The 20926-nt window shown below is 48.5% G+C and overlaps 6 protein-coding genes across 6 annotated transcripts; 2 read left to right on the top strand and 4 right to left on the bottom strand.

The window, feature by feature from the left end:
• Window positions 1–212: 212 nt before the first annotated feature.
• Asppvi_004688 (WSC domain-containing protein) lies at window positions 213–1382 on the bottom strand (the record flags this gene model as incomplete). The annotated part of the gene is made up of 4 exons (XM_043300636.1): window positions 213–230; window positions 293–841; window positions 939–1216; window positions 1277–1382. 4 exons carry the CDS (start codon window positions 1380–1382, stop codon window positions 213–215), a joined length of 951 nt encoding a protein of 316 aa, XP_043156571.1.
• A 5818-nt stretch (window positions 1383–7200) lies between these two features.
• Window positions 7201–9223, bottom strand: Asppvi_004687 (uncharacterized protein; the record flags this gene model as incomplete). Its single annotated transcript, XM_043300635.1, has 4 exons — window positions 7201–7461; window positions 7553–8144; window positions 8199–8283; window positions 8338–9223. 4 exons carry the CDS (start codon window positions 9221–9223, stop codon window positions 7201–7203), a joined length of 1824 nt encoding a protein of 607 aa, XP_043156570.1.
• A 1170-nt stretch (window positions 9224–10393) lies between these two features.
• Window positions 10394–12415, bottom strand: Asppvi_004686 (DNA-directed DNA polymerase eta; the record flags this gene model as incomplete). Its single annotated transcript, XM_043300634.1, has 1 exon — window positions 10394–12415. One exon carries the CDS (start codon window positions 12413–12415, stop codon window positions 10394–10396), a length of 2022 nt encoding a protein of 673 aa, XP_043156569.1.
• Window positions 12416–15914: 3499 nt separating this feature from the next.
• Window positions 15915–16936, top strand: Asppvi_004685 (putative transcription factor RfeG; the record flags this gene model as incomplete). The annotated part of the gene is made up of 3 exons (XM_043300633.1): window positions 15915–16040; window positions 16157–16201; window positions 16298–16936. 3 exons carry the CDS (start codon window positions 15915–15917, stop codon window positions 16934–16936), a joined length of 810 nt encoding a protein of 269 aa, XP_043156568.1.
• Window positions 16937–18544: 1608 nt separating this feature from the next.
• Asppvi_004684 (NADH:ubiquinone oxidoreductase subunit NDUFA3) lies at window positions 18545–18873 on the bottom strand (the record flags this gene model as incomplete). Its single annotated transcript, XM_043300632.1, has 2 exons — window positions 18545–18591; window positions 18690–18873. The coding sequence occupies 2 exons, from the start codon at window positions 18871–18873 to the stop codon at window positions 18545–18547; spliced, it is 231 nt and encodes a 76-aa protein (XP_043156567.1).
• A 459-nt stretch (window positions 18874–19332) lies between these two features.
• Asppvi_004683 (dolichyl-diphosphooligosaccharide-protein glycotransferase) lies at window positions 19333–20902 on the top strand (the record flags this gene model as incomplete). The annotated part of the gene is made up of 4 exons (XM_043300631.1): window positions 19333–19474; window positions 19528–19638; window positions 19705–20414; window positions 20477–20902. The coding sequence occupies 4 exons, from the start codon at window positions 19333–19335 to the stop codon at window positions 20900–20902; spliced, it is 1389 nt and encodes a 462-aa protein (XP_043156566.1).
• Window positions 20903–20926: the final 24 nt, after the last annotated feature.

The following is a 20926-nucleotide window of genomic DNA, read 5'->3' as shown; positions in this document are numbered from 1 at the left end:
TCGCAGATGGGCGAGTTGAATGCCCGGGAGCTTGCAGTCATTAAGACCGAAGGAAGGCCGATGCTTCAAATGTAAGGAAGAAAAGAAGGATTATGTGACAATTGGGTATCATAAGACCGCTGATTTCGCCGAGTCGCACAAGTTGAATTCACAAGGTAAAGAGCTTCCAAGATGCATAAAGCAAAGAAATTCGTAGTGCACAGATTCCGTGCTTAATCGGGGTTTGTCAGCTATGAAAGAAATATTAGTACCAACCCCCTCAAGATGTGCGCACGACTGGGGAAATACTAACCCGCAGCACCGGACGCGAGTAGTCTTCATTATCCTGGAGTGACACGTCGCTATCCCGACGCCCACCTCCATAAAGTACAGTGTCCGTTTTCAAGCGGTTATCAGTGAAAGTTGGCATACGTTGGGGTGTTATCGAAGATCCGGCGGATAACGTGTGACTATGCCCATCAGAGAACATGCCCTTCACGAAACTCATCTGAGAACCCTTGCTTTGCCTTCCGTCGAGCAGGACGTTCGAAACGCTCGGGTCGGGGCTCTGAGCTCGCGAGCGACGTTTGGATGCAAGGACAAAGAAGATAATCGCGATGATTGCCGCTAAGCCACCGACAGAGCCAACAACAGCGCCGGCAATAGTTCCACCCGAAACTCCAGAGCCTCCATTTTGTGAATCCGACGAGGATGGGGTCGCTGTCGTAGTTGGTTGCGTATCCGAGACAGTTATAGTCTTCACTTGGCCAGCAATAGTCTGAACCGAAACAGTATTTTGAGTAGTTGTAGGTGCTGTGGTAGTTGTTTCAGAGTCGGTGGTCTTGGTACTGGATTTGTCGGACTACACTGACGTTAGCAATGAGAGTTCAACGGCTCCTCGGGGTGGTTGGCAATAGATGAGTCGCATGGGGACAAAGCTCGAGGCAAAGACTACTGACCGTGGACTTTGTCGTGTCTGTTGACGATGGAGCAGCTGCTGTGCCCGAAGGATTATGTACAGACATCTGAATATAAGCATACAGGCCTTTAGAGGCATCTCCACAGCTGTCTGACGGATATCCTGGACATCCTACGGCACAATCGGAAATGTCGGTGTTCGTAGCTTTGTTGGGCGCTATGTTCGAGCACCAACATTCTTTACCCTGGAGGATTCCGAAGGCATAATCAGCATTGCAGGTTTGCGTGCAGAGTCCATTAGACTGATAAATGCTGATGTCTGTAAGGAGAAAAAGATCAGATATCACTTGGAGGCAGAGAGGTCGTCAGGGCTACCTACTGGCAGAGAACGAGGAACCGGTATTCACGGAAGAGCAGTAGGTGATATCGGAAACAACTGGCGATGCAAGTAAAGCAAGCAGCAGAAGACTCAAGCCGACGAACATGGCGAAATTGGACTGGCAGGTGCAGATTAGGAGATAATGTATTCCACCCCCTACTTTTGTGCCCTGTCCGTGTGCAATTCTGGTTCGGCAGACTTTTGAAACTGTCAATCGTTTTAACTGTCCCTCCCCTGGTTATTGCTCAATGTGCCCTGGCCCTGTCACCAAGGGATCCTGTAGTTGATGGTCGGCAGGTGGAATAGAATAATTGTTAGATCGAGGAAGCGTTTACGGTAAGCTATAAGACGCTAAGAACATCTGCCCCGTGGGTGAATAATGTCGAAATAGGTCGAACACCTTAGAGAGTGTAATAGTTGATTGTTCAACGACCGTCCCCAGTCCCGTAGATGGATAACCTGTGGAACCTAAGAGTGGTTAGTCGTGCCGAGCCAGCATGAGCCAGGGTCTTGATGGCACCTAGAGAAAAAAAGGTGCAAGTTCAACCAGGGAGGCACTCACAGGATTATTCTGAACTGAAGCTGGAAAGTCTCTAAGCAAGGATTCAGGTTGAAATTAAACCTGCTTTTTCCTGTGACGGGGCTCAGAACGAGGCATTTGGCAGAACCGGAGAAGCCGATGCTCTAGAGGCTCCTAGGCATCGAGCCAGAAAGTGAATGTCGAGCGACCGATAGGTGAGCGACTGGGAAAGTGAGAGGAGCCAGAACGAAAGATAGGCAGAGAAGAAGCGAGTGGAAATGCCCGGATGTCAAAAGAAACGTGAAATCAAAAAGGGAATGAGATGGATGAGGCAGAAGGAGGATGTGGTTTGACAGCGGGAGAGTCGAACAGGATTGAACAATGATAAGGTTGCGAGTTGGTCGGGTGAATTAATTTACGTCCTGCAGTGGAAACTGGGAACTTAGGAAGCAAGTATTTAGCACCTTGTAGACCGGGATATTGTCTACCCACTAGGTAGTCTCCAAACTTAAAAATAACGATAAGAATAATAATAAATACAAGGAACAATCAATACATAGTGGTACGATATTATAAAGTTGGACCATTGAGATGCCGTTATATCTTACCATCCTTTGTAAAATAACAGGAATGTCTACGGTATACGGTAGGTACTTGTAGACAAAAACAAATGGCCTAAATTGTGACAGGATAAGTGGATCCATATGGGTCCCTCAAAGAGCACTTAAAGCGGCCTCTAAGATGGATCCCAGGAAGACAAAAAATACTTGCGTAAGCTGCGTCTCTTGCTACAGTAATTTGCTATTTCAGCCCAAACCTGAAGCTCAAAAGGAAAAGAAAAGAGAGTTCATATTAGACAAGCCGATCGCCTTGCAATTCGGAATTGAAACACAACCCCTACCTGGGGAATGGAAATATGAGGCACATTCATGGATACGGAGTATATGTGAGAGAAATTAGCATACCTAATGCGTACCTTAGCATCCTACCCGCAAGGCAGTGGAGCTCTGCTGGCTAGACTGGGAGTCCGCGACAGCCTTTTTCCTTGAGAAGGGCTTGTGGGTTTTGTTTCCTAGAGGAACAAGTACGACATGATGTGTCTGATTATTATAAAGATTTTGTAGAGGCACCGAAACCGTTACGTTCAGCCTTCATGATGCGCTGATGTCGGCGGGTACTGGCACTAAGGATACCGATGCCATCTAAGTTTCCTGTCATAGTAAGGTTGGTTTGAGTCTGAGATAGACACTGTACACTGTTAGTATCAAGCACTGTCTATCAATATAAGTACTTGTCTAAACAGCACTTTTCGTCCGTTAATAATTTTTAAAGTGTTCTATCAGATCAAAGATCAGTCAGTGCGTTTGTTTCGAGCTTCAGCCACATCGGAGAATCTGTAGAAAATACATTCCAACAAAAACAGTATTATTGTATGTTCATGAAGGTTAGGTAGATGATAGTACTCCATACTCTGTACTCTAGGTAAAAAAAGCCATAAGGAGCAACGGGCCTCACATTGCTGCCGTAAGTGTTTATATAATGGTCAATGCTTGCTCCACATGCTGTTACATGAGGTCTATTTACCTAGCTACTTATGAGAATCGCTGTTTTCCGATGCAAATGAATGTCAAGTTAAAACCGCTTAGATAGATCTTAGCTAAGCTCGAAGGTTAAGTACATTGAAAGTATAGTCATCCTGACATGCTTCGACGCAGCCATGTTATTATCTGACTACTTTGGATCAAATCATAAATATCGAGTTCTTAGACTACAAAGCGTTGTAGCACAACTAACAGATATACCTTATCCATCCATCGGCCGCGTCATTGCATTCAACAGCCAGTAGTTTGATAAACCGGGCATACGTAAGGTACTCTCCGTACGGGTACCAGATCTGAATGAATAATTTTACTATTCATTCTGCAACGTAGACTGAAAATTTTGAGAGACTATTTCAATATTTACATTGCTTTTCACATGCATAATTTGACTTATGTAATTACAAAACTTACCTTACAAGATGGTACTGGAAAGTGGGATCTGCTGGTCATACCTTTGATTTCCAAGCAACTCGGCGTCCTAGACTGGAGCACGGACTCCGATATGAAGAGTCTCATTGGATTCTGCGGGACCAAGTCTACAGGTGGTACTAATTCCAAATCATACATACCGTGCGATATACCTGGACTCCCTTCCTAAGGTAAATGCTTAGGGATGTCCGATCTGCATCAAGCAGATGAGGCCTGAGAATGACAGCTGCTCCACTATATGAAGGAGAGATTGAAAATGAGTGGATTCCCAAGTCTGAATCATCACTTCCCAGCCACGCACAACGACATCAGGAAAAGGTATCCAGAAAAGTGGAGCACCATCTTGGCAACTGGGTTACCGTATTCTGGAAACAAATGGATGGTCTAGAATGTTAATTCTGTACTTAGAGCATTTGACAGGAGTAATCTCAGCTCTCATGCTTCGTCCTGCATCTGGCCTTATAATCAAGCATCATTTAAGGTACATGGTATATGGTTGGCTATGTTGCCCTACCAGGGGACCTCTCCGAAATCCCGTCCTGGTACCCAAGGGTGGCCACTGAGGAAATCCATGGGTGTTGCACATGATAAATCCTAGACTGAATGGACTCATTCGCCGATATATATCTTCTACCCATGATTTGATCCGAGCGCTAGAGGTACAGGAACGTGAAACTGCTATGCTTTTTGGCGCATGAAGGCTACATCCATGAGATCATCGTGATGACGAACACACTCGTGTAGCATGAAAGTTTAGATGTCACAGCGATCCAGATCTAGAACTCTAAAGGCACGCAATTGCTGTGTTCACAGTGCCATGCTTTTTGTGGAAATACAACAGCAATCCACCTGCAATTCTATTGATGTCAATAGTATTATTATTGTCAGCTGAGGTAGCTGAATATATATATTTTTGGTGTGTTCGTGATATGGCCACTATTGGAACCATGTTCCCGTTGCTCAGGGACTCGTCAACTCAGAAGAAAAGTTTCTAGGAAGACACTATACGCAGTCTACCTTTTCTACTTACTTCCCTGAGGATCATCTCTCATCGTCCCATTCCGCCATGACGTTCGGGAACGGTAGCGTGAACTTGCTCAAACAATTCCAACTTACAATGTCACCTTGGTTATATGATCGCTACCTAGGTACTCTCGGCTCAAGTGCTATTCATGTGACCAAACAGCATAATTCATAATGAATCACTCTAAGGCTGAAAAGGTCAACTCGGACCAAAGATGTACAGAATATAAAATATGCTTCCCATAATGACCGGCTTCCTGCAGATGAAGGACCCCGCACCTATGTGAAGTGAGAGTTGCATCACTGCAGCCTGCAGCACTTACAATCAAACTCTACAGAGTACTTCTGGCCTTTTTATTTAGTGGTACAAAGGCAAGTGACGACAACTCTAAGGTAGTCTCTAGTGGCTTGTCTGGTCGACTGATAAGGAAGTGAACCCCGGCTTTTGGATTTCTTTCTGGTCTTTGTTTAGTCGTTCGCGATCTTCCTTAGTTTGAGCTTGTTGGAACTGATAGGCAGTCATGGAGCAAGGAGCGTCTACTCCGCAGGTACTACTTAGAATTGTCACCCTGAATAAGTAGGTAGATAACGACAATGACTTACAACGACTTAAGTCCAAGTCTCCTCTCAAGAATACTGCGCAGAAAAGCATCTGCCAACTTGGCCATCACCAGTGGAAAGCCTCCTGAGCTCGTTCTACATATCGGGTCCGACTTGGGGGTTTGACAAGGCGTATAGCTTTGTACACGACTTGGAGTTGACGATCATGTCGCTTTTGTCAGTATACAGAACTGTTGAGAAACTTCTCTAGATACCTTACAACAGGACCTGTAATGGTACCTTAAATTAAGTACCTTACACAAATATTGACATTGGTAATTTTCACCGCTCCCACTAGCTTTCAAATAACCAGTCGATCCTCCATCCTTCATTTCTTTTGATTGTGGCTGAAGGAATGAAAAGTGGAATTCTGAATGCCCCTCGATTCGCCGATTGGCCATTGCCGATCCCTTACTCAATAAAGTCCAGACACTATCTAGACCTTTCCCAGTACCAGCTATCTATATTCAGAAGCTCTCTCTGCTCAATCAATTTCCTCGAGAAAGACAGGTAAGCTGGCAGAAGTGGGAGCGGTTCATTCCTTTATATATTTGTCATCTCCATCCTAGGAGGTTATACAGAGATTCCAACCGGAGTCAAACCCCATCAAACGCAGAAAAACAACAAGCCGAAGCGAACAGAACGAGGCAGAACTAAAATAGCACCTGTAGTTGACATTTGACCACTAGTTACCTTAATGCCTTGTGCCGGTGCAGCCATTCCCGTTCCGCCGATATATTTATTTCCATTGTGGAAACTCAATCTTTTGACTTCTGTGGCGTCCTTGTCCCCACCTCCTTTTATGTCATGGTATTTGGTTTCGTGTCTGGTCCTAAATTTGGAGTTGTTATGGAGTGGAATCGTACATCGAAGTTGTGGACTATGGGTAAGCAATTCCGCTTGGAATTGCTGTGTTTGGCTGTCGCAACGATCTATACCTCAGGCTGTTATCTTCTATCCCTTGCCGCTGCAGGCCTTAGCCAACAGGCACCAAAACATCGGTTGCATGACTTATCAACACCTCACAGCTATTCAAGGTAGTTGAACTGCCTAATATGTGAATGGAGTCTTTGTGGAGATTTTCGTCTCCTTTGCCATACCATGGTCGTACTCTGTAAGTCTTAACTCTCGCTCGCTAGATGCATAGTACAAAATACGCACGTCATGTTTGGTTACATGCGTCGAGCAGGATCATTTACCATACATGAAAGTAAGTACGGAGTACGGACTGCCCTGCTAATACAGTATCCACAAATTCTGAGACAGTTGATCGGTCATTCGGTGCATTTGGGCTGCATGTTTGGAACATATCGAATGGCACTAGCGGTTCTCCGTGGATCCACGTCACCTGCCATATAAATAATTCATGAAGGATGCGAGATGGTCAGGTGTGGATAAGGTGGTTGATTGAGAATATCTGTCAATTTCTCGAACATCATTTGACAGGTACTCTTGATACGAGCTGGGCATGCCCTTGAGCTTCCTACTATTGCTTCAGAGTACTAGATAGACCAGGGGCGTGCATTCGCTGACCTGACAGACCAACATGCGTGTGCTAATGGCCATAAGAGCGCCCGGAGAATGACATAGCGATAAACTTCAAGAGGTAACTGACAAACAGGAAGGAAAAAAACCTGGGTATCTGTCGTCGGTATCTATTTCAGGCTCAGAATCATAAGAGGGTTGAAAACGTCGGGCCGACCGTTTGACCAAGCCACACTCCAATCACTGAGTGAAGCGAACTTGCTCCCTCACCATCTGTCCAACGTGGCTGGAGCGGGTCTCCATCGTCCTTCTTCGATAATGAGCTCCCGCTCTTTCTTCAGTCTCCGCTTATCCCGAGGTCGGAGACGTGGAGACGGCGGCCTCCCCGGTAACACGGGAGCGGGTATGACCGGTTCAGGTGCGAATGGAATACGCATGGAGGCTCGCTCCCTACTGATCTCCTGAATACGTTGGCGTCGTGCACGGCGGATGTCCTCCGATAGTGCGACAAGGGCTGATATATCGTCCTATGATTGTGGAGAGCTGTCAGCTGGGTCGGAGGCAGCCACGAAATTTAGAACGGGAAGTGTGGGCTTGGACAAGAGGGCCTAGACTCACATATCCAAGATACGAGAATATGTAATAGAACGAGTCCGTTTCCTCGTATTCATAGCCAGCCCGCTCAATGGCCTCCTTGACCACCAGGTCCTTGGTGATTTCTGTCCAGAGACGATCTCGTTTGTCTTTTACGCCAATGTATCGCCGTCCGATTCGGCCATGTTTGCGGTCGATATTCTCGTCAGACAGTCTTCCGTGGCCGTTGATGGATCGGGATCGCCGTGTGGATACACGCCGCTCCCGTCGCATCTCCTGGTCTGCACTGCCATGGCTTCCTGAGTCAAGCCGAATTATTGCTTTATCTTCAACCGTGACTGTGGGAGTGCTCCGCCGCTGGGGCCCTCCCGCATCGCGCCGGGTGTACTGTTCCTCCTCGAAGACTTGGACCTCTTCATCACTTTCGTGGCGTTGGGGTTGACGCTCCATAATTAAAACGTCCTCTTGTCTGTTTGAAGTCTTGAACTTAGCGTGAGTGATGTCGATTTCGTTCTCGCTCTTGTTGTCAGATTCTGAAGATGAAAGGATGGATGGAGGTGAAACATCATTGCGTCGTTCTATAATGATCTTCTCTTTTGCCGGGCGTCCTCGTGTACTACACGAAAGTAAGCATGCGATCCAAACTTCAATGGAATGGTTATCGGCTTACCGGTGACGAATCTCCAGCTCCTCGAAGCTACTCGGAGAAGAAGGCTCTGGACTAGGTGCACGTGGTGCACGAGGCAATTCATAACCTGCGACGGACGGGAGATAAGCATCTGACTTGAGGCCTAAATGCCACAACTCACCATCGTTGATGCGTTCACGAGATGTAACATGAGACTTCCGAACCTGCGAGAGTTCTCTCGAACTTGGCGACTCCGGGGACGTCGAGATCCCTCTTTCTCGCATGGTAATCTTCTCCTTTTCCTTGAATCTGCCCGTTCGACCCCTCCTCCGCTCATCTCTTCTGATAATGATATCCTCTTCATCCTCTTCGTCTCCATCCGGCTGCCGATGAAATTTGGGTTGTAAGCGTGCTGCTGGCGTACTTTCTCTAACATCATTGTGGAGCCTGGTATGCTCCCGCCTGGAGTCAGGCCCACGGCGATAAAGCTCATCTCGCTCAATCTCAAGTTCCGAGCGTTTCATCCGCGAGCCTTTCCTCCCTTTCTTGTCGCGACGTAGGCGTACAAATTCCTCCTCGCTTTCCGAGTTATGTCGCTGTATCGACGGCCTTTCTCTCTGCAGMTCAATTTCTCCTTCGTCAAATTCGCCCCCTGAATACCTCCGTCTTTCCAATTCCTCCTGGAAGTAAATATCCTCCTCCTTAGCGGCTCTCCTATGCCGAGGTCGCTCACGACGCTCGTGCCTGTCCCGCTCGTAGCCCCTCAATGTCTCGCGCGGAGGCGTGTCCATCTCTTTTTCCTCCCGTTCTCGCATCACAGCCAGGGGGCCAGGGTTCCGCGGCGGATCAAAGCTCTCGCGAATAAAGTCGGGCTTTGACCGTTCTCGTATGTGTAGGCGTTCCAGCTCTTCCACGGGAAGCGGGGCGGACATTCGACGCCCATATTGTAACTCATTGTCTTCGGCGAAGCGCTCGCGTCGAGACCGCCGCGGACGTCGATATGTATCGCTCTCTTCCTCGTAGAGGTCCTCCTCGTAGTACTCATGGTTTCGTGCTCGTCGGGACATATCCAAAATTTGAGAGATGCAAGACTGTCACCACTGAAGCGAGATAGAATCTGAGCGATGAAAGTAGTGCGGATTTATTGTGTCGTGCTTTACTACGCATCGAAATCATCGGTGAGGGGCACTGTACGAGGGGTAATGGACGGGTCCGACGACCGCTGGCAGATATCGAACGAAGTCGGTCGATGATGAATTTCAGAAGCTGCCGAGGGCTAGAAAATACTGACGGGATGAGTAGCTTGCTGCGACGTAAAAAGCATGGATTGAGCCTTGCCAACGAACAAGGCACAGAAGCAGGTGGCAGAGGTTTTGCTGATGTCATGCCTGCAGTAGTCATTTTCGTTGAGGCGTAGACACGAGCAACCAAGCAAAGAAATTGAAGCCGCGACAATTACCGATAGGAACTAAAGCAGGACGTAACTATGCCGACTTTGAAAATAGGATTTCATACTTCTGTCTGTACGGTTTCTTGAACCGCGGTTCGCTGACATTGGGTCAACTCAGGTACCAATGGGCTATTTCTCAGTCACCGAGTTGATGATTTTGAGATGAAAACCACGGTATCTCGCTTAGCAATGGCATTCATTAAAGAGCGACATGCTCTCTGCAATTTCTTAGGGATATACACAACCGTAGACTAGCGCTCTCTCACTACATGTCAGACGTCTTTCTTGATTGAAACATCTTAGTGGATTGATATAGTGGTAACGAGCAAAAGTCTATAGTTAGGTCTTATTGCCTCAATGCAGAGCCAGGTGCAAGCTGCAGCTTTCAGACCAAGTCTGGAGAGCCACAGACAGCCAATTAAGCGTGGCTAATGGTTTTCTGGCTCTCAATGTTAAGCTCACTACGAAGGCTATTGACGGGTATGATGCTCCTACACGCGATTGTAATACTGCACAGACCAATTATCTCCTGAAAGCTCTGAGGCAACCACATCTAATAATCTGGAAAGATTCGCAATAACATCGACACAATCCATAGGTCGTGGAACGCTTCATCCAGGAAACGACCATGCACCGTCAATCAAGCTTAAAAGAGTGGGATTGATATCAGTAACACTTGAACCTTCGTTAGGCAAATACTGCTTGATTGATATGCCCACGCCATTTGCAGTAGGGTCGCTATCAGACTGGGAGATCGTCAGATGTAGAGCCAGAGCTAATTGAGCCATCATCCGAAACTGAGCCGGGTCTGTCCCTTCTCCGGCTTTCCGCGACCACTACGACCACCTTTTCCACGAGCTTGAGGCGTATCCGAATTATTCAAACGCGACATCTGCTCACTCTTTCTAGTTGCTTGTCTTTCTTCAAGTTCGAGATCTTTGGCGAAATGCCAATCTTCATGCTCGTTCTGTTCATCGATTGGGAGCGATGTCTGGCACCGACTGCAGGTATAAGAAGCGGATGGAGTCGCTATCGCTTGAGCACCTGGCAAGGATGACTCGCCTTGAAGTGCACCTGTACCGTCATCTTCATTTTTCTGACCAGACTGTGCTGAATCTGAGTAAAAGGAGACAGCTTCAGAGGAAAATTCAGAGGGTGAATTGAAGAAGCGACTGATCCCGCTGCTGTCAATCTTCCTTCGTTTTTCGACATGGTGATCTGATCCTGTGCGTCCCGCTGAGTCCGGATTTCTCGTGACCTGAGCGGCACTTTTCGCCGGTTCACCGCGAAGTAAAAAGCTTTCTATCGCCTGATTCTTGTTGACTCCATCTTCAAAGCCACCGACGCTCAAGGAGAGGTTGGCACACGGCCATGCACGTCCGTCACCAATGACCTGCCGGAGCAATGTTCTAGCAAGTTCGAACAAAAGACTCTCGTCGATTGTTGCTGAACTTGGAATGGGAAGTTGGCGAGAGCGTACTTGACCACCTTGTCTATGGTGCAAAGCGACGGTTCTCGGACGGCGTCTATTTTCAAGCACGCCGTCCTCAACAAGGCGGCCGTAGATATCGGCCGCGAAGATCCGCAACCACTTTTCGGCTTGGTCTGCGGAATTGATGCTCGGCCTGAATGACTTTGCGGATAACATGGATTTGATCTGAGTCCTTGGATTCACCTCGCTTCTATCCTCACCACGAATAATTCCATAGAGCCAGCTGGCAGTGTCGTCATCAAGCTTAGCACGAAACTGCTCGAGTGGCACCTGTAGCAGATCGCTCACTTGCTCTGTACCGAAGAGAGTAGCCACCTGGTCTCCGAGTTTGCCTCCAAGCATTCTGATCTTGGTAAACTTGTAGCCACCTAGAAAATTCTGAATCGCGCGGTTTCGGACTATGGTCTGCTTGTTTGGCTTGTTACAAGCGCTTCCCAATTTGGCCATCATCTTGTTTCTGGCGACGCCCCCGGAACAGGTATAGTTGAGCTTATTCCAGACAGCTGTGCGGACTGACCGAACAATCTCCGAGCCTATGAGCATGGCAATATCGTCCCAGTCAGGATCATCAACTTCCGTCTCATTCTCGTCGAGGTCTATCAAGCAGTCTTCGGCACTCCATTCCAACGCCGTCGTCGGAGGGCGAGGCAACGGAGCAACGCGTTCGTCACCCAGCGGTCCGAGACGTAGTTCCGGGTGCCGCTGAAGCAATAAAGCGTATACGAGCGGCGACAAGTCGATAAATACTTCATCAATACTGGCCTTTTCGAGGCTAGCAGATTGGACTTGATGGTGCGAGCCGATTCCATGTTCGCTGTCCATGAGGTCCGCGTGCCACCTTGAAAGCTCTTCTTTCATCACTTTCAGGATCTTTCGGGATTCTGCACGATACGGATCCAGGCATACTTTATCCGTACTGATATTCTTGAACGCGTCGTCCCTGTAAGCCCATTTCCCGCCTTCTCCCTCGCGAAACGTGGCTACGTGCTGCAGAACGATCTCGGGACAATGCTTCTGCGCTTCGCTGGCTGACATCATTCTGGTTATGCCGAAGGATCGAGCTGGATAATTGATGGCGATGAGCGAATCCCATTGCCGTACAGCGAGAGGCGTCTCCTGCGGCGTTCCCAGCCGTACCATCTCACATTGTGCATAAAAGGCATCTAAGTCAATATGAGCAATTACCCTCAGTGGAGTTGCCGTCGAGCCATGACGAAGAAGCTGTAGTTGGCGGTAGGTGAACTGAGACGGGCGTTTCAGGGAGCTGCTGGGCGAAGACGACAGAGCGGCAGAGGGATCCGGAGACGAGCGAGACATGTCGAAGCGGACTGTACCATAGTCATGGCGAAGTCTGTATGTATCAAGCGCTATGCTTGAATTTGTGAGCGTAAGGTCGTCGATGGGTGATGTTTTGGCCTGGAAAATTTGGTTCTAGTCGCGCACGTCGGATCGACTCCAAAGACATGGGTTCGGGATAGCGGAGATCCGCGCCATTACCCGAAACAGTTAGCTCCGATGCGGTTGAACATGGACCGGAACGACAATCAACTGCTCCGAGTTGATGGTGAGAGCCATGCGTCAGTGTCGAGCCGTGTATACATTCTCGCCCAGCTAGGCAGACTTGAGCGCATGGAGAGGTCCATAGGTCAAATGCGCGGGAGTGAATTATTCCAGCTGGATACTTCTGTGCAAGGATGGAAGTGCTCCAGAAGCTGCTTTAAAACCACGTGACCTGTTAATGCGAATTGGCTCTAGGTACAAAGTAGTGAATTCGCAGACTTATGCACCACACCTCTGTATCGAAAGACTTGTTCAAAGCGAAATAGTCGAAACAATATTATTCCTCAATTGATCGAGGCGTCTTCTTGAGCGACGACACTACGAGCCAATCACATCTGAGTACTCCGTAGTTAGATTGACTACATCGCTGACCAGAGAGCTTCGGCCGACCAGTATTTCAGGAGGCACGGCAAAGGATAGTAAGTCTCAGTTTGGCAACTCCTGTTCTATGCAACTGCAAGGCCGAAGGATAGATGCAGCAACCAATGGAGATCATGCAGCACAGAGAGGACACCTGTTGCGATATCATTTGAGCAGCAGATATGTCTGTCTCAGCACTTCTACCGCTCGCAAGGCATGGATCACGAAGATGCCATGTCTGGTGATGCTCCTTGAAGAATAGAAGAGCCTTAATAGGGGGGTGTACAAGGAAATTATGAGCGCGCCATTCAGCACGCGACCATCAACACAGGAAAGGGAATTTCACTCATCGACTCTGTACGGGTTGTGGAAACGGCCTGTACCAGGATTTCTGAGTCTGCTGTCCTGGTTCCTACTAAGGCGTGGATGATGTAATCAAGCTCTAAATGACACCTTCCAAACAAGATCGAAGGGGAAATGCCGGAGGAGGCTAGGATGCTGCGTACTCTGAAAAACTGAGAAGAAAGTGTTGTATCATGATGAAGAGAAGCTGGTCACGCAGCCAACCAAGTGAGGTCAAGTGAGGGTGCTGAAGTACGATGATGTAGATGCAGTAAGTACCTTAGTTGAGGAAACGGACATGGTAAGCTAGTGGCCACAGGAGATCATGACCACCATCAGGAGCGACAAGTAGGTAGAGGGTTTCAACTTTCAAGAGTACTCCGCATACACTGGCCATATTGAGGCGGTTGTCATTGGGACTCCAGTATTTCAAAAGTACCACTTTCTCACATGATGAATTTCATCCATGGAAGAAGGGTAGGAAAGCGCCCAGCACAACCAGAGGTAGATTAGCGGCCCGGTGCGGGTACATTTGTTACCTTAGATTGGCGCACTTGAAGCCTTGGGTCCATATGCTGGATCGACGAATGAGCGGGTTGGGATGCCCAAAGGTCCCTCTAGCCCGCCACGCATTTCTGCCCAACTGTGCACTCTGCCGATTATCTGCCTGCTACCGAGCACTGAGGGCCAATCCCCCAGCGCCCCCTCCCTCGACGTGGTCTGCCATTTCTTCAGCTACAGTGACCTCACTGTTTTCGTACGCGGAGTGTTCGATCCTCCCTCTGTAGCTGACTGGTACTGGCAATAATATTAGAAACTGTACCGTAGACTCCAGACTGGGACAACTGGACATGCATATCGGCATGCCTATGAGGTGTCTTCAGGAACTCTTCGAGGTGTGAGCTACGGAAATGAGTCACTCGGTCGATTGAACAATAGATTCAGATATATAAGCGAAAACTGGAAAGAGTCATATGGGCAGTTTTACCTTGTCATTCCTAAAGGGACGGACAAAGCATTAAGTATCATAATGGGGATACGCAGTCTCTAGATACTCACCGTTGATACGTTCTGTGGATGTTTCTATCTACCTCCAACTCAGTGTTGCCTTTTGAGAGTATCAACTTTCCCACCCTTCTTCTATCCGCTGGCTGGAAGGCTAGATGGTATGACAGCAGGTATATCCAGTGCAACTTGACAACTTGATCTGCATCACTTGAGTTAGGTTCTTCATATTCCTGATCTATTGAACCATAGCCAATAGACCGTCTCACCGTCAATAAGACTTCCCGAAGAGTCTCATTTTGCCTCCTGCCTTATCTAGGCACCACTGGCCAGACGGACGGCGTCCAAACATTATTTTTTCAGGAAGCGCGACTACCTAGACCTAGGAAAATCCTCTTTTGCAAGCCGTATTTGTCACCATGCATGTTTTGGGGACACTTTAACGGAGTCATCAGATGTCAGTTACCTACCTTACGGTAGGAACTGAGGTAGTCTCGTATGGTACGGAGTACGGAGTAGTATCTGCTTACTCCGTAGGTAGGTCAGTTCTTAATCATTATTATTTTTCCCTTTCGTATTTTCTTCTCTTTTGCTTTTCTTTTCGCCTCGATCATTATGATTTTCTGAATTCTCACCAATGACAAGGTGGAGTCGTCGTGGCACCAGACAAGGTTAGGCAGCCCAATACGCCGGCCCAACAGCCCAAATGGCCAACCGCGCCCTTGGTCGAATCGAATGAGCACAAACACAACCCACCAGCCCTTGTTTTCCCTTGCCAATGTGCCAAATGCCCACACCCCCTCTCTCCCTCTGTGCGCTGAGCTGGCGTGTTTAGCCTCTCTTATCTCCCGTCCCTTTCTCTTCTCTCCCACGTAGATATTTTGTTCCTCTTCTTCCTTCTTCCCTTCTGTCCCTTCTAGTGCGCAACCTGGCAATTTTTTCCCCGCCAGCTCGAAGAATTCTCATACAACTCTTGGAGTGTTGGAGGTACCCAGACTCACCACCAAACCGGAGAGAGAAACCCCACGCAAAGCTTCACCCCTGATCCCCTCTCTCCTAGATCCTCGGTCATCCATTCCGGGCTGAATTTCGACTTTTCCCTTGCATGACTTGGTTCCGGTCCTTGAATCTATATCACTAGAAAGAGAGAAAAAGAACAAAGGAAAGCACTTCAGGATCTTGGAAGACAACCCTTGACAGCCGTCCGTGGACAAATACGCACTGCCTGGATTTCTTCTTTCTCCTGGTAATAATCACCCAACCAGCAGTTCACGTCTCTGAAGCTTTCATTTTAAGCGCGTGCTTTTGCGAGTCGGAAGGAAATATCGGATTAGCCTTGAACCATCAGCCTTGGGAGTTCCCTGGACACGGCCTAATAGAACCGTACTTGTGCTGTTTCTTTTGCAATCAACCCAAGAGAGCATCTTATCAACTTCCCACTTCCTGGATAACTCGGCTACTTGTTTTATACCGCCCTGGACTTCGTTGTGGCCACTTGGATCCATTGCATTTAATCACTTAATACCGGATATCTACTCCCTGGGACAAAATGACTGGACGCCATGGATATGAAGGACGCCCGGAGCGTCAGAACGAGTACTTTATCCCTGGTGATGGAATTAGCCGGGAAGTCATCCAAGCAGACATTTGCCGTTACCTTGGAAATGATGCACTCGTAAGACCCGGAAACCATAATGTGTGTTTCCCAGTCTCTCCTATCTTAAAACCAACCAGGCAGTTCAAATCTGTCAAAACCTACCGTTTGCTCTCCTACTGACTCATTACGAACAGGGTCGTCAGGGCTACTTCATCCGTGCTTATCGAAATCTGACTTCTGTATGTCGAAAACAAACCCCCCTTCTCAGTGCGAAATCCATCGAAAGTCCAGAGAAAGAAAGAAAGAGGAGACTCCAAGCTGACTGTTACGTTTAGGAAATGATTGCTGATCTCAAAGCGGACTCCGCTCGCTGGGAAGCAGACGTCATGCGTCGGGCTGACCAAGGCTATCCAAGAGGTAGTTACATTCACGACTACAACGTTCGTCCAGCCCCTAACGTGGTCCCAGCGCCTTATGCATCTTCTTCTATTCATGAAGTGCGCCAGCAAGCAGGCCCATCTCCACCACCTGCGTTCTCTCAAGCACCTAGTCAACCCTATGTGGATCCATACACTCAGGCCCCGTACGGTGCAACCCAGAGCCCCCCATACACAACTCCATCATCATATCCCTCAAGTCATTCGCCTTTTGCGGCAGGACAGAATCCCTACCCTCCGCAAGTCCCTTACTCTGCTCCAGGCCAGCCCGCAGTGTCTGCCGACATGCACCCATCATACACCTACACGAGCAACACTGGCTACCCCTATGAGAACGGGAGAAGTAATGCTCCACGCTACACAGGACCTGGCTATGAAACCGAGTCGGACTATTCCCCGGTTACCTCTGGAATGACTTATCCTGCCACAACAGCTCCCGATCCCCGGATAGGAATGGATCCCAGATATACCCCGGAGTTCGACCGCAACAGGCCACAGGCAACAAGAGAGAGCCAGGCCCCGCGTCGAACCCGGTAGAGAGACAAAAGCTGATGCCTTTCCTTCCTTGCTTATATCATGATACCTCCAAGGAGTCGTCACAAACCCTTGGCTATCCTGGGTAAATCAACCCTGGAAAATAATGAATCTACAGAATCATCCTGGAGTACTGCGCATATTAGTCCTGGCTGTTCTACGGGGTCTCTGTCTTGTTTATTTTGCCATTGGGGAATTCCAAGCCGAAGGAGATGTCTTGAGAAGAGCCTTCATGTCCGACTTGCAAGCTTGTGGAGCCACTATCTGAAAGTCCGGGACACTTCGCCGCGGATAAACCTTGGAATTTCCGTTACATTTCACCTGGCATCTCAGGCGACGCTACTCGCCAATACTTGCCTGGCTACTGGCATCCAACTCTTGATGCCTGGCCTGCCATATACCATTGATCTGGATCGCTGGAAGAGACCTCTGTGCGACGAGTTCCTAAAGGTGGCTTTTTGGCTTTGCATTGTATCGGCGGTTCTTCGAGCACTTTGTTCAAAATACTTTTCTCCTGTCCTAGGGAACGTCCCCAATCTGCCTGCTCGGTGGTGTCCTGGCTGTTTGTTTTCTCATGCTCTTTCCGGTTTCTTTTCGTTTTGATCGAGGAGTGTAACGGCCTTTTATCACAGTCCTGATTCCGATGGGAGCATCTGGCTGATCCAAAAAAAGCATCAGTTAGGAGCTTGGATGTTTTGGTGATGTTGTCCACGATCTATATGTAGATATGAGCATATATGGCGTTATTCCTTTCTGTGCCTATTCAATGGATGTTTATTTTGACACTCGGCAATTAATTGATGTTCCCCACTCAGGTTACTGAAAAGGTCGACTCCAAGCATTGTCGTCGACCCTTTCTTTATTCCCTCTCAGAGACTGGTCATACCAAGCGTAAAATACGGAAGGGTACAAGGCATTCGGCGCTACGTTTTCATCAACGATTAAATTATTCATGCGTTGAGGATCCGGCCAACGCGGGTTTAGTTGTGAGTCGTCTTAGCCGCACGTTGACGACGTCCCACTTCTAACACGATTACTGAAAAGGCCAATTTCAGTACCCAAATCTTAGTTGCGTCTTCTTTTTTTACGGACCCGTCGCCGCCACTTCTTGAGCCAGACAAGAATATCAAGGAGCTTCGCGAAGCCACGGGCCTGCTCGTTGGACTCCGCCTACAACGGCATCTGCGCAAGAGATGTGATCTAAAAGGAACGAAATTAAACCTGTAATATGAAGCGGAAATTCGAAGGAGATGCGAATATGCAGAGAAGTAAAGTAAGTCAGTTCAAACGAGAATGGAAGTGTCTGCGCTCTAAATCATTTTCATGTACAATACACCGCTGGACTCGCACTGTCAAACTCAACAAGGCGGTTCTCGAGTATGAAGACATCTGGTGGTAGGTAAATGGCCTGAAGAGCTCTGCGTTGGTTGCTCAATATAAAAGATGATAACCCGCAAGCACTTCCGATTTGACGCAGCCCCGGTAATGGATTGTCTGTCATCGGTGCCCGCCAAAGCGTATCGACGTCCGACACAGCTGCAACTCGAGTTTCCCAAGTGAAGAGCATCCTAGCAAGTCAAATCAATTTCGGTCGTTCTCCCCGTGAAATATCTACTCGTCATCGTAGCCTCGCGGGATGTTCCGTGGTCCCTGGGGAACTGAGGTTAGGGATTGAATATGTTAGCATGCGAGCGCCACAGCGACAGAGAATAGATCGCAGAGAGTATAGAAAAGCAGAAAATATCGAAGTCCTTACGAGGATAGGTCAATGGAATAGGTTCCGGATCAACATCACCAAAGAACCGTCTGATGGGGGGAAGGGTGACCAGCATGAGAGGACCTGTCGCTCCAACGACCAAGGAGTAGAAGATTGCTGGCTTCTCATGCGAGGCCCAGCGGAGATACCGGAGAGGGGTCGACCAGAATTGGGGAGTAGTCATGGTTGCGAGACAAAAGACCAACGATTCAAAAGGATTTTGCGGGATTCGGGATTCGGGTGAAGGTCGTGGAGTGTAACGGACGGACTGGATTAAAGGATCAATTGAGCGAAGCTCGGCTCAAATCACGTATTCTGTCTTCCAAGAATTCCAATTCTTTGAGACTGGGTTAAATCGCGCCAGAGGGGTGGGTATCGCGACGCAGAGGGGGGATATCGTCGAATGGAGGTTGTGAGTGACGACGGCCGACGATTGCGCAGTTCAAAGCGGCGAAGAGGTCTTGGCACTCTCGGTCCAAACACGTTGCCCGTTCTCTCCAACTAAACGCAACTGACGAAGCTCCTCCAGAGGATACTCTCCTCTACCAATTCATTTCCCCCTTCTCTTCTTTCTCTTCCTGTGGACTGCAGTGATTTTCCTTTCAGTCAATTGCCCGCTCCGCTGTGCGGAATTCGATATATCATGCGGTGGTGCCTCACTCTTCTGGCATTCTGCTTCTTGGCAGTTGTACATGCGTTAAGTAGCTCGGGCAGTCGTCTGCTGGTTGTTTTGGAAGATGCCGCAGAAAAGGAATTATACTCGAAATTATGGGGAGATCTAGAAGGTGCTCTAACTTACTGAACTTCTGCCTTTGACAAGCTAATCATTAATTGGTAGCTCGAGGATATAACCTCGCCTTCGAATCCCCCAAGAATGACAAGCTCAGCCTGTTCGAGCTAGGAGACCGAGTCTATGACCATCTACTTCTCCTGCCTCCCAAGTCAAAGGGTTAGCCTTGCACTTAGAACTGTCCATATGATCTGCTTTGTATATCTCAATTGACCTCCTGACCAGGCTATGGACCCTCCCTTACCCCCAAGAACATCATTGAATTCCTGAACAAGGACGGCAACGTCCTCCTCGCCTTGTCCGGCAAGTCCACAACCGCCAGCGCTATCAGCTCGTTGCTGCTGGAGCTCGATCTCCATCTCCCTGTCGATCGTTCATCTGTCACCGTCGATCACTTCAACTACGATACGCTTTCTGCTTCTGATAAGCATGATGTCTTGCTACTCCAGCGACCAGGCAAGCTGAGGTCTGACACCAAGGCTTTCTTTGATGGGGAAGGCGTCGTAGCGTTTCCCAGAGCCGTGCCCCACACCCTGGGTGATGCAAACCCTCTCCTGGCGCCTATTCTGCGAGCGCCCGCCACTGCATACAGTTACAACCCCAAAGAGGACGCGTCATCAGTTGAGGATGTTACAGCTACAGGTTCGCAGTTGGCTCTGGTCTCAGCCATGCAGGCTAGAAACTCTGCTCGGTTCACTCTACTGGGCTCCGTGGAGAGTCTGCAGGATCACTGGTTTTCTGCCACTGTCAAGGCTCCCGGCGATGGGAAGCAGACGAAGACGGTCAACCAGGAGTTCGCCAAGCAGCTTACCACATGGACATTCAAGGAAACCGGAGTGCTCAAAGTCGGAAAGATCGAGCATCATCTGGCTGAAGATGGTGAAATCACTCCCGAGAAGCTGAACCCTAAGATTTATCGGGTAAAGAATGAAACTGTAAGAGACGGTCCTTTCGAGGTTCCAATGCCTTTTTTTTGCATACTCACACTTCTCAACAGGTCTTTAGCATTGAGCTTTCCGAGTACGACTATGATCGTTACGTGCCCTTCAATGTTCCGACTGGCGATGCCGTCCAGCTTGAGTTTACCATGCTGTCTCCCTTCCATCGCTTGAACTTGGAAGCCGTCCGCCAAACGGATAACAGTACAGTCTACAGCACACGATTCACCACACCCGATCAGCACGGAATCTTCTCCTTCCGAGTGAACTACAAGCGTCCGTTCCTCACCAACATCGAAGAAAAACTTGAGGTGACCGTTCGTCATTTCGCTCATAACGAGTACCCCCGAAGCTGGAAGATCAGCGGTGGATGGGTCTGGATTGCGGGCCTGTGGTCCGTCATCGCTGGCTTCTTGGTGTTTGTCGTTGCGTGGCTTTACTCAGCACCTTCTGCCGCTGCGTTAAACACAAAGAAGACGCAATAATCCTCTGTAAAATTCATGAATGAT

Source organism: Aspergillus pseudoviridinutans (genome assembly GCF_018340605.1).
Source record: "Aspergillus pseudoviridinutans IFM 55266 DNA, scaffold_3, whole genome shotgun sequence".
Lineage (NCBI taxonomy): Eukaryota > Fungi > Ascomycota > Eurotiomycetes > Eurotiales > Aspergillaceae > Aspergillus > Aspergillus pseudoviridinutans.
This window is presented reverse-complemented; position numbering and strand designations above follow the sequence as displayed.